The sequence below is a fragment of the Urocampus carinirostris genome, chromosome 11 (assembly GCF_059441175.1).
Source record: "Urocampus carinirostris isolate Australia breed hairy pipefish chromosome 11, RoL_Ucar_1.0, whole genome shotgun sequence".
Lineage (NCBI taxonomy): Eukaryota > Metazoa > Chordata > Actinopteri > Syngnathiformes > Syngnathidae > Urocampus > Urocampus carinirostris.
The window spans coordinates 5,008,464-5,024,982 of NC_142359.1; the positions used below are offsets into that span (position 1 = coordinate 5,008,464).

Consider the following 16,519-nt stretch of genomic DNA (forward strand, 5'->3'; position numbering starts at 1 on the left):
ATCTCTCTCACTCTCAATCTTTTTTCTCAATATAACTGTTTCTCTTTCTTTCTCTGTGTCTCTCTTTTTTCTTTTTATCTTTATCTTTTTCACTCTCTCTTCTTTTCTCTGTTTCTCTGTCCCTCTTTAACCATCTTTCTCACTCTCTCTTGCTCACTGTTTTCACTGTTTCTTTCTCAAATATAACGTTCCTCCTCTCTCTATGTCTCTCTCTTTTCTTTTTCTCTTTATTGTTTTCACTCTCTCTTTTATCCTCTATTTCTCTATCCCTATTTCTCTCTCTTTCTGACGCTTTTTTTCTCTCTTTCTCACTCTCTCTCTTGTTCACTCTTTTCTCTGTTTCTCTCTCAATATCACTGTTCCTCTTTCATTCTCTATGTCTCTCTATTTTCTTTTCTCTTGCCCGCAATGGCGCCACCAGGGGGCGGCTAGGGTTGGCCTCGGCCCCATGTTAAAATTGTCTGGCCATACCCACTGGCCAACCTGCTTGCCAGTATATCGCTGGATCGGTGTGGCATCAGTTATGGCTTTTAGTTTTAGTGTGCCACCCCAAGAGTTTAAGTGGCCCCATCATTTTGAAAATCGTTCAAATAATCTTTGTTTATCTTTATAGACCTTTTGCAATGAAAAAAATTGCAAAATAAAACTTCTATAAAAATAAAAATAAAATACTTTGAGTTCTTTGAGTTCCTATACGAATTACTAATCTAAGGGCGATTGAAAAAGTACATCCACTTTATTAACACAGAGAATTAAAGTTAGGGAAACAAAAGGGAAGGGGAATGGCCGGAGTTTTCTGGAAGTTATTAGCACAAAAAAAAAGTTTCCGCTCTAATGCTAGTCGATTTGGGTAGATTCTCTTGTCCAGAAAAAAAGCTCATTTCCAAGAACCAGCAAACATAAAGTTCAATCTGAATTTGTCATCTTACTTGCGTTGCGGAGAGATTTTGTCTTTTGCTCACGTATGGCTCACCTGCCCAACTCAAGGCCGCAGTGTAGGCCCGCAGTGTAGGCCGTCGTACGAAACGAACAGAGAAAAAGAGGACGTCTATCGCTCAGCCAATTCTTTTTATACGGACCAGTGACACTCAACCAACTCATGCCTCTTTAGGCGTGGTCTCAGATATCTGATATCACCAGTATCAGATGAGGGTGTTTGAAATGGCTAAACTTGAATTTGGAAATGGATGTGATGTTCTGTACTCGAGAATCGACTAATTTACGTACGGTGAGAAGATTATTTTATCAATAGATTTTAATTACTTTCAAAACTTCATGTTATCATCAGTACGGTACATGGTGAAAAGAGAATACAGTCATTCCATCCGTTCCAAAGTGAGTTATTGGAAACACAGACGGTGGAAGTTATTTTTGGGTTGGGCTTATTTGCTCATGCAAAGAGCCATTTACGGCTCACGAGCCATAGGTTACCGACCCCCTTTTCTGAAGGGGGATTTGGTTTGATTGGAAACGCAAATGTATGTGTTGTCCCCGGGAGCTAGCATACACCGGAAGGCAATGTTAAATCATTTAGCGCTGTGGTTAATGTAGCACATAGGTACCAAATGAATTATGCAGCAAACAAGTGGATGAAAAGCTGCCAGGAGGTCTGGTTAGAAACCAGGGGGAGGTGGGGGGTCTTTGAGCCGCTCATTTTCTTTTCAATGATTTTTTTTTTTTTCAAAGAGCACATCCATCACCCATGCAAGAAAAATGCTGCTCACGGGCTGGAAAACATTATCAAAGATTTCATTTCTCTGCTGCAGTCAAAGCTTTTAAACGATGGCTTTTTAGGAAAAACGGCGTCCTCTCGGAATTAAATTAGGACTTTAATCTTAACCTCTGGACACAATTCCCCAGAGGGAATTGGAACAACTGTTGCCATCCCATAATTTAGGTACAATATTTAATCTAAACTGCTTTATAAATCGAGATTTGTACGTTTGTGTGTTCGTATGTGACCTATAGGCTCCAAAACGGCTGAAACAATTACCCTGAAAATGTACACTGTTGTATTTTAAACTTCTGCAAGTGTTTTTAGCCAGATTTTGTATCGAGGTACCCCCAATAAATACCAATAACATCCACAAAAGTGGTCTGCTTTCTTTAAAACACTATGGCGGCCAAATTGGGTACTGCAGCTCCGATCACTGACCACTCCAAGCAGCCTGGTCCAATCATTTATTTCCCCAGAAACACCATTTTGCTAGTTTTTTAATGTTTATGTGCACTAAGTTATAAAATGTAAAATAAACACTAATGGATATATAAAGGAGTTGTTTGTGTCATTAAAGACAAAGGCTCTTAAAACTCAGAAAAGTTCAATCAAATAGTGCGAATTTTTTGTAGTTTACGATGCCAAATTATAGCAAATTACCAAATAGGCATTTTCTATGAGATAAAAATGAAGTATTGACAATGTTGATTGTTCCTTGGTTATTTACGGTACATTACTGCCATCTGCTGGACACTACTTCACTACTTCTTCCAAAAATTAATGGAGTCAGTAAACGTATTACTCTATGGTAAAAGTAACTAGCTAGTTACTTTGGAAAGCGGTTGTCAAAGAATTTGAAATTTTGTGCTATAGAACTTTGAAGTGCGGAAAAAATAAACAGTAAACAATATGAAAAATTAACATTTAGCAGTAAGCAATATATAGTGAGTGTAATACATTACTTTTAACCCTCATAATCTCATACAACTAGTCAAGTAGACATAGGCCACTGTACTTCTGGTATTTTGATCACAACAAAAGTCAACTGTAAAACAATATAAAGTGAGTTTCACTCTCTAGAAGAAATCACACTCTCTAGTCAGACAACTCCTCAAGTAGACATATGCTACTGTACTTCAAGTATTTAACAATATAAAGTGTGTTTAACACAGCCGTGTAAAATAAATAAATCAAAATCTCACAACCTGAAACACTGGTCAAGTAGAAATAGGCAACTGCACTTCCAATACCTTGTTCACCACAAAAGTAAAACAATATAAAGTGACCATCCAATTCCTCAATGTGATGTTATGTGCTTGACAGTCTTGGGAATAACGACGTTATAAATAACGGTGTCATGTGACTTACTTTTTCCGCCGTAACGGCCTCATTTTTTACAGCGTTATTCCATACACTGGTTTATAGGAGGCAAGGATGTCCGTCCCTTGGCAAGTTTCTTTCAGCTGCCATTCAAACTAGCGCTGCGTCTCACATACTCATTATCTCATGCTGAATCCATCGTATCTGGCTCTTTCTTGTATTTCATTTTTAGATCAATTACCCTTCTTTGTCAGGAAAGAAGTCATCATTTCATCCGATTCATCCAAGGAAAATCGGCCTGTTCATTGATTCCATTTTCTTGGGATTAGTAATTCATATGAGAACTCAAAGAACTCGAAGTAATCCAACCATCCATCCATTAGCTGCACCGCTTATCCTCAGTAGGGTCGTGGGGGTGCTGGAGCCCATCACAGCTATCTTCGGGCAGTGGGCAGGGGACACCCTGAACTGGTTGCCAGCCAATCACAGGGCACACAGGGACAGACAACTCGCTCGCTCATTCACACCTAGGGACAATTTGGACCGACCAATTCACCTGAAATGCATGTTTTTGGAATGTGGGAGGAAACCGGAGTGCCCGGAGGAAACCCACGCAAGCACGGGAAGAACATACAAACTCCGCACAGGAAGTCCGGTAGCTGGATTTGAACCCAGACCTCAGAACTGTGCCGCACACGCGCTAACCACTGCGCCGCCGTGCTGCCTCAAAGTAATAACATTAGTTTTTTTTTTTAAGTCAAGTCAAGTCAAGTTAAATTTATTTATATAGCCATTAATCACAAAAATGTCTCAAAGGATGGCACAGGATTACAATGACACCATTACCTGATCTAAAACCAACACGGGGCGGCAGTAGCTCATGAGGTAGAGCGCTCGTCTTGGGATCAAGGGATCCTAGTTCGAATCCCAGCTCCTCCGTGTTACATGTCCAAGTGTCCTTGGGTAAGACACTGAACCCCTAATACCCCCAATAAGCAGGTGAGCGCCTTACATGGCTGCAAGGCCGCTAGTGGGAAATGTGGATTAGATTAACTTGTAAAGCACTCTATAAATGCAGACAATTTCATTAGCAATTAATATGAGAACTCAAATAACTCAAAAGAATAACATTAGTTATTTTTAAAGGGGACATTTCTAAATTTAGAGAGCTCAAAAGAGGAAGGCATCATTCTTTTAATTAATCGGGTAATCACGGTCGTAAGGGGCCCCGCTTTTTGTTTTCACCCCGGCCAGCACGTTACAAGCGATATCCTTCATTGTCTCAAGGTGTGTTGACAGTGGCCCTTAATTCTGGAGGTATTCATGAGGGCACAATCTATCTGCTTCCTGTGCCTCTGGGAAACATACTTTCTGAAGGTTAATAAACAACCCCTGCATATCCCCGCTCCCCCGATCATTTATCAGATTGCCATCTCTTACAGACTCCGAGAGTGGCATGCCGTTTTATCATTTTAACAACGATGGCTAAAAGTGCCCGGAGAAGTCTGCTTAATAGGTTATTTTCTTATATGATTTCCTTATCAGATTCTTGTAGCCTGGTCCGGGTCTCTGTGTAGTAACAGCCCTGAATCCCTAATGAATACTCCCATTAAAGTCCCTGGAGCAGGCAGAGAAATAATAGGGTCCTCCCTGGGCAGTGGTGAGAACCGTGTCCCATTTATTTCAATGGCACACTCTGCGGCCATTTTTTTTTAATACTTTCAGTCCGGCTTTTTTCCTGATACTGCAGGTAGTTTCCACTTCGTACTACTCTCACTCGACCATTCCTAATGAAAACCCTCACGTTAAGAAGGAATATTATAATACAGGAGTGTACAAACTTTTCAGAAAGTAAGCCGGATTTGCTAAGCTGAAAATGATTATTATGCCATGAGGCTGTTTAACTCCACCCGGGGGAGTAAAAGCCCACATTCAACCCCACCCCCACATTGCATATTACCCTATTTTTATTACAGTTTGTATTTTACGTAGCACTATTTAAATACTCTATAGCAACACGTTATATTGGGTATTTTTGTATTCTATTTCTTTTATTTTATTATTTTATTTTTCAACACAAAGATACTGCTGGAAGTGTGAATTTCCCTACGGGGATTAATAAAGTATCTATCTATCTATCTATCTATCTATCTATCTATCTATCTATCTATCTATCTGTCTGTCTGTCTGTCTGTCTGTCTGTCTGTCTGTCTGTCTGCCTGCCTGCCTGCCTGCCTGCCTGCCTGCCTGCCTGTCTGTCTGTCTGTCTATCTATCTATCTATCTATCTATCTATCTATCTATCTATCTATCTGTCTGTCTGTCTGTCTGTCTGTCTGTCTGTCTGTCTGTCTGTCTGTCTGTCTGCCTGCCTGCCTGCCTGCCTGCCTGCCTGCCTGCCTGCCTGCCTGCCTGTCTGTCTGTCTGTCTGTCTGTCTGTCTGTCTGTCTATCTATCTATCTATCTATCTATCTAAATTCACCCTCTGTGAAATGTTTGTAGTGTTTTGGGAACAGCGTCGCGCCAAAATATTTCGGAGTAGGACGTATATCGGCCCCGCCCCAAAACATACACAAAGGAGCAGAGAGAGTCGAAATGAGAGGGGACACGTTGTTTATTTCATCCAAACGTTCAGTCCTGTTCCAAAGTTGTCCGGGCGACAGTGGCATTTATACTGTGTTCGGTCAGCGATGACGTGTTGTTTTTCTCTAGCCGGGCGCTCGATTCGAGTTGCCCTGACCCAGCGAATTTTTTATCAATTAAACAAATAGTTGGAGTCACCCTGACCCGGCCAAAGTCCTATCCAAATGTTTCTACTTTTAGTCCACAATAGTAGCACGCCTTTGTAGCATTTTCATTTGACTCACAGTGTCTCGTGATGTTAAAACAGCTTCCGATTGCTTCACCTTTTTACAGCGTTTTTCTAGTCAGAATGTTTCATTTTGTCATGATTACCGATGTGCATCACCCGTGTCCGCTCCTTTGGCGCCAGCTGCCTCGGACTGTGATTGGCTCTCTGTCCCTATTTAAACCCACTCCTATATGTCCCCTGTTGTCAGTCCGTCTGTGAACCTCAGTTATCACTTGGCAAGCCTTTTTCAACCCTGACTCCCGTCTGTCCCCCGGCTTCGACCCGTTTTTGATCCTGACCACGTCTACTCTCCCGTCCCGGCTTTCGACACATTTATAAGTGGAAGTACAATGTTGGCAACAAGATTGACTCGGTATAATTGGAAATTATTTGAATGCAACACAAACTTTTTCTTCCTTTTCCCTGTTTTTTTCTAGTTTTTTTGTATTCCTTTAAAAAAATCTCATTGTGTTTATTTCTTCCTAGCTGTTACTTTTTTCTTTTTGTTCTCCATTTACTTTTTTTTCCCTTTGTTTCTTTTTCTTTTCTTTTTTCTGTTTTTTTTCAGAGTTGTTCCTTCTTTTTTCTCTTCCTTTTGTTTCTTTTTTTCTCAGCTTTTCACTACTTTTTCATTTTGGTAGTTTTTTTTCTTTTTTGTTCTATTCCCCCTTCCTTTAAGTCATTTTGTGCATAATTTGACATGATATTTGGTCATATAGGGATGAAAGAAGCAAAAGCAACCCGAAGAGCCGTTTAGGACCCGAAAGAGCCGGTTCCTTTAACTGAGCCAGCCGAAGAAGCCGGTTCTCGAAAAACTCTACCGACTTTACTCAACTTTGTTCTACTTCGACATTGACTTCAAAATACCGCATTTAGAACACAGCGTCAGGGGAACCCGTGTATTTTTACCTTCATGCTCTGTAACTTTGACTTAATTCGCTTCTTAATTAGCAATTTCGAGCCCTGATTTTTGTGAGCTGCCTAGATTTTCTTGTGCTGTGAGAATGTGCGAGTTTAGAGGGAACATCGATCCTACCCCAAAAACCCTTCCTCGGCAATGCAATCTCGACTTTTACTCCCACACTTTCCTTCCCCCGGACGCTAATATCCGGTATTCTCCGTTGTCCAGGTTGTTCGGCGTGACGGGCAACTGCGCAGCCTGCAGCAAGCTAATTCCAGCATTCGAAATGGTCATGAGAGCCAAAGAGAACGTCTACCACCTGGACTGCTTCGCGTGCCAGCTCTGCAATCAGAGGTGAGTGATCGAACCTGTACCCGACTGCCGTCGAGCCGCAATTGGCTGTTCGGGGAAGAACGATCGAGGCGTGCTAACCCTGCCGCCGATAGTCCGACGTCGGGAGATTTATTACTCTAACAAGTGACCGGAGAGATGCCCCAGATGATGATCTTGTACCACTGTAGAGTCCATATTCTTCAACCAGTCCCATCCGTCTTCATTACGGGAAGTCCACCTGAAATCTGGTCGCAGGTGACGACCCCGACCACCATTCTGTCTTTACAAACAATGCCTACTTTTGATTGGCACAGCCAATGTTCCCTGTAATTTTCCATGGGTCTGAGCGTTCACACAAAGTCGGTGAGCAACGCTTGAAACAACAGTGAGCGACAGCAATCCCAAGTGTGGCAACTGAGTCATTATCATACATGTCCAAAACTTGACATCAAGTTACATTTTGCTGAGTTTCCGGCAATGCAAAATGATTTTTCTCTTTTGAATGAATTGACTCGTCGTTTGTTCTTACAATTCTTTCACAAGATATCCATTTCTTTTTATTTCCTGATATATTTTATATTAACATTTTTGGGGGCTTATTGAGTCGGTTGTAAGATACAGAACTGTACTTAATCACATTTTTTAGTGGAAATACAATGTTGGCAACAAGATTCACTTGATATAATTGGATATTATTTGAATGCAACTTTTTCTTCTTTTTTCCATGTTTTTTTCTACTTTTTAAAAAAAATTCCTTTTAAAAAAGTCTCATTGTCTTTATTTTTTTCCGAGCTGTTACTTTTTTCTTTTTGTTCTCTATTTACTTTTTTCCTACGTTTCTTTCTTTTCTTTTTTTCTGGCTTTTTTCTAAATTTTTCCTTCTTTTTTTCTCTTCCTTTTGTTTCTTTTTTTCTCAGCTTTTCACTACTTTTTCATTTTGGTATTTTTTTCTTTTTTGTTCAATTACCCCCTTCCTTTAAGTCATTTTGTGCATAAATTGACTTAATATTTGGTCATGTTGGGATTAAAGAAGCAAAAACAACCCGAAGAGCCGTTGAGGACCAGAAAGAGCCGGTTCCTTTTAGTGAGCCGAGCCGAAGAAGCCGCTTCCCCGACAAACTCTACTAACTTTACTCAAATTCGTTCTCCTTCGATTCGACTTCAAAATACCGCATTTAGGTCACAACGTCAGGGGAACCTGTGTATTTTTACCTTCATGCACTGTAATTTTGACTTAAGTCGCTTCTTAATAAGTAATTTTGAGCCCTCATTTTTGTGCGCTGAGAATGTGCGAGCAGTGCACAATTGTGCATGCGCGCAGCTTAGAGCGAACACTGGTCTATATGAAGCCTCCTTCTAAAGTCCTTTAGCTTTCTCTTATTGGCCCACGTCTCCCCGCAAGACGGCGTCTCGGCTCCTCCCATGGGCGTGCCAAGGGATTGTTTTGCGCCCACCGTTCTCACAACACAGCGCCTTGTTCTCAAAACAACGCCTGCCGTCCTCCGTCAGAGTCCTGTTATCAAAATTCCCTTGACAAAATATTCTACATTTGGAACAGCGTGAACTGTCATTGAACTACAGCCCAGTCAGTGAGTATCTATTGCATGAAACTCAATACATGTAACTTGTAGTCAATCGTATAAAATCCTTTATAGTCAAATGTATAAAATCCTTTGCGACGGTAGAGCATAGTTCATGCAATTACTCGGATATTGATAGAAACCGGATATCGAACCAAGCTAAAGTCAAAATATTTGCTTGCGGTTTATACGTCCTTTCAGTCCATCCACCGTGTCAACCTATTGTAATCCGATGCAACAAAACGTAAGCTATTCCCTCCATCGGGTGACCGCAGTTAAGACAGGATGCACGATCAGATACGAAGAACATTGCTCTTCGCGTCGCCGGCAACCAGACGCGCCGCGCATGCTAAAATACAGGAGACCCGGTCACGCACAATTAGCACTCGGTTATTGTCTTGCCACTGCGGCCGGCTGCACCAGACAGACTTTCTTAATAGAAGAAGTCAGCTAATCTTCATCAGCTAGACCCAGGCAGAGCAACTCTGTTCAACCGCATTAAAAGCCACTTAAGCAAATCTTTCTTTTTACATTACGGCGGCTGATGAACTGTTGAATAAAATTGACGTTTGTGTATTTCGCACGGTCCACCGCGGCCTTGCAGGCACCATTTAGATGCCCATCACAATTTTTGCCGGAGTCTGGCCGGGGTTTATGGTGTGGCACCGGATTTAATTGAAGCTGTTCGTCAGCTTTGACTTTTTGTTTTCCCGTTTTATTGCTGCCTTTTTGCGGCAGATGGATACGATTGTGGACACAAATACGTGGGTAGTATAAATAGTAGGGTTTTTTTACACAAAGTCAATGCCGTTTATTTTTCCAATTAATGTCAGAATTACAGTACCATCAAATTCGGAATGTTAGCACATAAAATAAGGAATTTGGAGAGCGGAGTCAACGGAGTCAACGGAGACAGGACCCACTTGCGTTACGTTTCTCTCAGTTTTATTGGAAGAAAGGAAAGGGTTGCACCCAAGATCTGGTTATCGCTGGGCGCAGGAAGCAAGTCACTCTGAACGCAGAAGTGGGACTTTCGTGGCGAGCGATGGCGGTGTCGGGAACGAAAAAAACGAGTCAGTAGCCGGGACAGGAGAGCAAAAAGGGAGAGGAGAGTAGACGTGATTAAGATCAAAAACGGGTCGTTATTCGGAACGGGAGAGCAGACGTGGTCGAGATCAAAACAAGGTCGTAATTCGGGACGGAAGAGCAGACGTGGTCGAGATCAAAACAAGGTCGTAATTTGGGACGGGAGAGCAGACGTGGTCGAGATCAAACAGATCATAGCGGGAGACAAACAAGAGCACAAACACTGGATAGGCAAAAAGGGCTAGGCAAGCATTTTGACTCTGACTCCCGTCAGTCCCGCATTTTGCAACGTTTTTTCCACCCGTTCCTGATCCCCCTTTTTGTCTCCGGCTATGACCTGTTTTTGACCCCGACCACGCTTGCTCTCCCGTCCCAGCTTATGACCCTTTTTTGATCCCGACCACGTTTTTGCTCTCGTGTCCCGGCTATCGACCTGTTTTTCCTTCTTTGACACTGCCATCTTCCGCTCCGGAAGATCCACTTCCGTATTCGGATCACGATCCGATTGTGTGAGCTGCTTGCTTCCCGCATCCAGCAAGCACCGTATTGCAGAAGCTGCCCTTCCTCTTTCTATCAATAAACTTGTGGTTAACGCTACTCAATCGGGTCCTGATTCCGTTCTGGTCGTGACAGTAAATACAAATGATCTCGACCTACAAGTATTTTACAAAGTGTACGTTCATAGTTTTCTCTTTTGCCCGAGTCCCTGCGTCCTAGACGCATCATTTTTGCTGGGGACGCATAGTGTCAAGTCAACGTCTGTCCCCGGGACGCAACTTTTTGGACACAAAATTGTCATTATTACCCGATTACATTTTTTTTAAACAAAGATTTACCGCACTCCAAACTTTTCGTCAGGCAGATCCGGCAGATGTTGTTTTGGTCTCGCGGTTCGAGTTTTCGTCTGCACGCCGATCTCGAGTTGTGTGGTGAAAAGTCCGTCTCTTTTTAGAGAGCCGGCTTTTTCGGCTCAACTCATTCAAGAGAGCCGGCTCTCCAACGGCTCACTTTCTTTGATGCATTACATTACGAATGATGATGTTGTATAAAGAAGAAAAAAAGGAAGTCTAAAAGGAGAAAATGGAAAAAGACAGGTTTTAATCAGTATATTACCAACAAGAATTTGATGCAAAAAATGAATTCATAATTTGATGATTAAAACTGAATGAATATATAGATTTTATTCTATTATTTCTCACCGATTTACAATTTCAACCTCGATAACACTAAATTTTGGGACCCATAGATTTTTCAGAGGTAAAATGAACACTGTGATACATTCATTTATGCGTATTATTAAAATTAACTTTGCTAAATAGGCTAAATACTACACACTGTGCCTTTAACGGGAGGGGTACAATGTTGTCATTTTACAAATAATAGTAGAATTGTTTATTTTTTTAATAATAATAATAATAATAATTTCCTTGTATTGTCATTCTGTGTAACAATGTACACAGAACGAAATGTCGATTGCACCTGACCCGTTGTAGCGAGCCGATGCAGCCGCAGCCAACAGAGGGCGCCGCCGACCACTTTTTAAGTCTTAGGAATGACTCGGCCGGGGCGCGAACCACCGACCTCCCAGTCTCAAAGCGGGCGCCTTACCATCTAGGCTACTGAGCTGGTTATTTAAACCATTACTATTTCTTCTTCAAAATGAACTTCCTATATATCAATTTTCTTTTACGATGTTCCGGCTTGGGGCAGCACGGTGGAGCAGTGGTTAGCGCGTGTGCGGCACAGTTCTATGGTCTTGGGAACCTCCTGTGTGGGTTCAATTCCAGCTACCGGACTTACTGTGCAGAGTTTGTATGTTCTCCCCGTGCTTGCGTGGGTTTCCTCCGGGCACTCTGGTTTCCTCCCACATTCCAATAACATACATTTCAGGTGAATTGGCCGGTCCAAATTGTCCCTAGGTGTGAATGAGCGAGCGAGTTGTCTGTCCCCGTGTGCCCTGCGATTGGCTGGCAACCAGTTCAGGGTGTCCCCTGCCCACTGCCCGATGATTGCTGGGATGGGCTCCAGCATCCCCGCGACCCTACTGAGGATAAGCGGTGCAGCTAATGAGATGAGATGAAATGAGATGTTCCGGCTCGTCTTTCTTCTGTCGTGTTGCCGCGTAACACCTTTAGGTTAGGTAAAATGCTCAGCATTTTTTAACGTGATTAATAGATCGACCTTCAGCAAATTGCTCTTAGCTCTCCGGGGATCTCACTTTCCCCGAATAGTGAGTTGATTCGCTTTGTTTCGAACGTCCTGAAATTGCGCTTTACCCGGCATACCGATCCCGCCGCCCGCCTCGTTCACCGTTACCGTCTCCGTCCCTTCTCATTTCCCGACCTCAAACAAACACGGAGGACCGGCCGCCCCCTCGCCTCCCCTGCCATTGACCCGTTCCCCCGACAGGCCCTTCAATAAAGCAATCTAATCCATCTCACAAATGGCCCGGAGATTCCTCTGCGGAACGTTGTCGGAAAATGTGAGATCTGATAAACAGGGCGGGCGATCGGAGTTTGCGCAGGGGTCAGCCGGTGTAATTATCCCTTGCTCCTCCGGGTCAGTCTTCTTGTAAATTGCCGTTTGAAGGTTGAATTGCTACAATCGCGTATGAACATCCAGACGACACCCCTCCGTAGCTCCCCATTTATCAAACTCTGTCTTTACGTCCCTTGGCGGGCGCGTTCGAACCGGAGGACTCCGACGCCGGTGATTATTCCGATTCCGTCACTGCGGGACTTTAATAATGGTTGCCTTGTTCCGCTATTAAAAGCCCCGGTTAAGTGATAGGCCAATTAGAGCACCGGAGTGAGTGACCGTGACTTTAGTTCTACAGCAGGGGTGTCAAACTCATTTGAACTCGGGGGGCCACACGATAGAACAAATATTCTGTCGGGGGCCGGACTAGTAGATTAAATAGAAAGAAAAAGAGAGATAAAGAAATAAGAGAAAGAGGGAGGGAGAAGGAGAGAGGGCAGGAGAAAGAAAGAAAAAGAGAGAGAGGGAGAGAGCTGTCACGGGACCGGACCAGATCGGAGGCAGGAGGCAGGAAGGGTGAACTCATTCGCGTTAACGATCAGATACTTTTATTAAGGAAATAAAAGTCGTCCAACACTCAGGGACAAAAACAAAAGCAGGCTTACAGGCAAACAGGAACTCAGTCTAGGAATACTCACAAAATAGGCTTTTACTCAGAACGGGCAAGTACAGGTTTCCTCAAGTCAAACAGAACAGAATAATGCAAAGTAATGCAATGAACCCGCAACAGGCGATCCCCAAAACCCGCTCTTAAGAAGCACACACGCAAATTAGAAAATCTGCTACAGCCGGTGCCAAGGGGGCGGGGCCAGCCGGTCGCCACGGCGACCATGGTGGACATGACAAGAGAGTGAGAAACAGAAGATAAAAAGTCGCGAGAGAGGGGGAAAAGAAAGGGAGAGGAATAAAGAAATCCAAAGAGAAATAGAAAGACAGGAGAGAAAAGAGAAAAGAAAGCGCAAAAGGTATGAAGAGAGAAAGAGAAAAGAGAGAAAAGGAAAAAAGGAGGTTAGAGCAAAAGAGGTTAGAAGACACAAGAGAGAAAGACACAGAGTGGGAGAAAAGGGGTGGACAAGAAAGACATGGCAACCGTGACACAAACTTTCTTGTCCTAGAAACTGTCAGCAGTAGAGATAGCTGTCCAGAGTTGTGTCCTCAACAATGCCCTGATAACCTAGGTGGTTAAGGGATCTGTGGACAGTCATCCCTGTCATGTCCCGCACGGTTGTCATGGCGCCCAGCTGGCCCCGCCCCCTTGACACCAGCTGACCTGCATTGCCTTTTGGAACTGCCCTTTGCTAGATCGTTGTTTACCCTTGTTGAAAACCGGTTCATGCCTGTTTGATATCTGTTTAGTCTTGTTGTGCTTGTTGGACTTTGTTGCACTTCGGTGTAACATTCTGAGAGATTCCTGCAAGTTCTGTTTAATCCCGTTAAACGCCTAGTCTGTAGTTTTGCCTGCATTTGAGCCTGCTTTGTTTCGTTTTTGGTCCATCTGTGTGTTGGACAACTTTTCTTTCTCAATTAAAGTGACAGATCGTCTACGCAAATGAGTTCCAACTTCCTGGTTCCCGACCCGTTTCCAGACAGTCCTGTTCCGTTTCATGACGATCCCGCGCTTTATCGTGCAGGTTGAGTTCTTGGCTAACCAGTTCCATTACCCCTTTTATGGCTGTATCCGCCAGTTCGTCACAAACCGGAAACTGTGAAATCTGATAGACAGGGCAGGCGATCGACAGTAGTACAGGGTCAACGGGTGTCGTTATCCCTGGCTTCTCCGGGTCAGTCTTCTTGTAAATTGCCGTTTGAAGGTTGAATTGCTACAATCACGTATGAACATCCAGACGACACCCCTACGTAGCTCCCCATTTATCAAACTCTGTCTTTACGTCCTCGGACGCCGGTGATTATTCTGATTCCGTCACTGTGGGACTTTAATAGTGGTTGCCTTGTTCCGCTATTAAAAGTGATAGGCCAATTAGTGCACCAGAGTGAGTGACCATGACCTTTATATTTTGCCGCCATCATTGTCAAATGGACAGGGAGGCAACGCAATGCATAACTCTAAGTGGTTATAGAGTTTTTTTTCAGTTTTTTTAAACATTTTCCTTTTTGAGATACTGTAAAGCAATGACTAACATACTTGTCCATTTGAGTGTCAGAAGCAGAACAAAAACAGGACCCTATCGTGTGACGGTCTCACACAAGCCTTTTATTTTACGGGGCGTGCACGTTAGGAAGCCGGTTTGGTGTGGAAGGACAGGAAGGGACAGACAGGATTGACAATGAATCAGGATATCGATAATTAACAGGAGAAACTAGACGGGAACGAAAACTGGACAAGATGATAAACAGGACCAAAATAGACGGAAACAAAACTGGAAGTCAAAATTAAACAGGACAAAAATAAACTGAAACAATACCGGATTGAAGATATTACCAGGAAAACAGGACTGAGTCAGAACTAGAGGTAAGATCGGGCCAAAAAAAAGCACCCGAGCCCGACGCAGGCCCGAGGGGTATTAAACCCGACCCGGACCGAGCCCGACTAATTAACTGGATTTGCTGGCCCGGCCCGAAAGGGGCCCGAAATTACATATTTTATTTATAAGGAGGGGTGATTTATGATAACAAATTAAACTCTGCCTTTTGTTACAACATCTAGGCCTAAGTTAAATAAAACTGTATAAACATTTACATCTTTTATATTTCTGTGTCTGCACTGCAGATGTTACATTAAGCGACAATCTGTCATTGACGGTTTTTTTTTTGAGGTAGCGAAAACATTTAAGGGCGTCCGTCATTTTGACGACTTGATCATTGGGCCATAATCCACAGCAGCAGTAGTAGTACGTCCTTAAGATTTTAGCGCAGCACTTTCATTGAGGGGGTGTTGACGTGTTGTGCCCTTTTCCGACTCCTATGCAAATTCCCCCCCCCCCGATCGTATTCTATATAAAACGCTTATTAAAACAATAAAGCGAGCTAATTATAATAATTGGGAGATCCTAGTCTATATAACGCGTTTATTTAAACAATAAAGCGTGATTTTATTCTGCAAATTGCGTTTTTTAACGCGGATGAAAATGTCACCAACGTCAATGTACGCTTCCGACAAAAGCGATCGTATTCTATATAAAACGCTTATTAAAACAATAAAGCGAGCTAATTATAACACTTCACTCTTACCAGAGTACGTTTTCCTCGTCAGTTCTCCTCTCTTGAGTTTATCCTTAACTTCTTGTTGGTCCGACTCCATATCGGGGATACCAGGCCAAAATCACGCGAATTTGCGGAGGGGAAGATTATTAAGAGGACAGCATTCACGTCACGTCACGTGCACAGAGCATGCTCTGGCTCCGTTAAAAGCAATTACAGCTCCTTCTCCGTTTTATCCAAATTATTTATTTTATAACAAGTATTCCTTGGTCTAGTATCCATACATAGTTTAAGTATATATTTTTAATGAACATATATTTATAATTATTAATTAATTTAAAAAAAAAAAAAAAAAAAAAAAAAAGCAGGACCGAACCCGACCCGACCCGACCGTATGACTGACATTTCAGGCCCGACCCGGCCCGAAATTGCCTCGGGTTCGGGTTCGGGTTCGGGCTCGGGCCATAAATCTTAGGTCTAGTCAGAACCCACGTCTTGTGGGGTGAAAGTTCGTTTTCACCCCCTCTTCTTTCCTTGTCTGTCCCTCACCTTTAGTGCCATGCCCAATTTTGTTGTCATATGTTAACCCATTTTGTAACCATGACAATAAAGGTATATTCTATTCTATTCTATTCTATTCTATTATTCTAGCGGATTATGGATTCATTTATTACAGATAGATTTATTTTCACAGTTTTTTTTTAATCTTAAATCTTATGTTGTGCATGGAATTTAACACTATTTGAGAAAAGACCCTAGTTCCGGCGACCCCCATGTCAATTAAGTTTGAGAACCCCGATTAAACTGAATATGAGCAATGTAGCGCCTGAAAAATCTTCAGAAATTCTATTAAAAAACCTGCTGCCAAGCAACCCAAGATAGGATATGCTTCTGATCATTTCTTTGCATGTTTTTACTGGTTTTCACGGACGCTAATTAGGAAGCCATGCGAAGGCTGCATAAATCGTTAATGCTAAATGCTATCTTGGCTGCTAAATGCGCTACACCAATCAATGGGCTCGCCATTAGCCAACC

General features: G+C 42.8%; 1 protein-coding gene across 3 annotated transcripts in view; it reads left to right on the forward strand.

Moving 5' to 3' along the window:
• lmo3 (LIM domain only 3) overlaps positions 1–16,519 on the forward strand; it is a 101,467-nt gene that overhangs the window by 69,164 nt on the left and 15,784 nt on the right. For all 3 annotated transcript variants that reach the window (XM_088347346.1, XM_088347344.1, XM_088347345.1), the window contains exon 3: positions 7,017–7,142. In XM_088347346.1, coding sequence (XP_088203472.1) covers positions 7,017–7,142 — 126 coding nt within the window. The remainder of the gene's footprint in view (positions 1–7,016; positions 7,143–16,519) is intronic.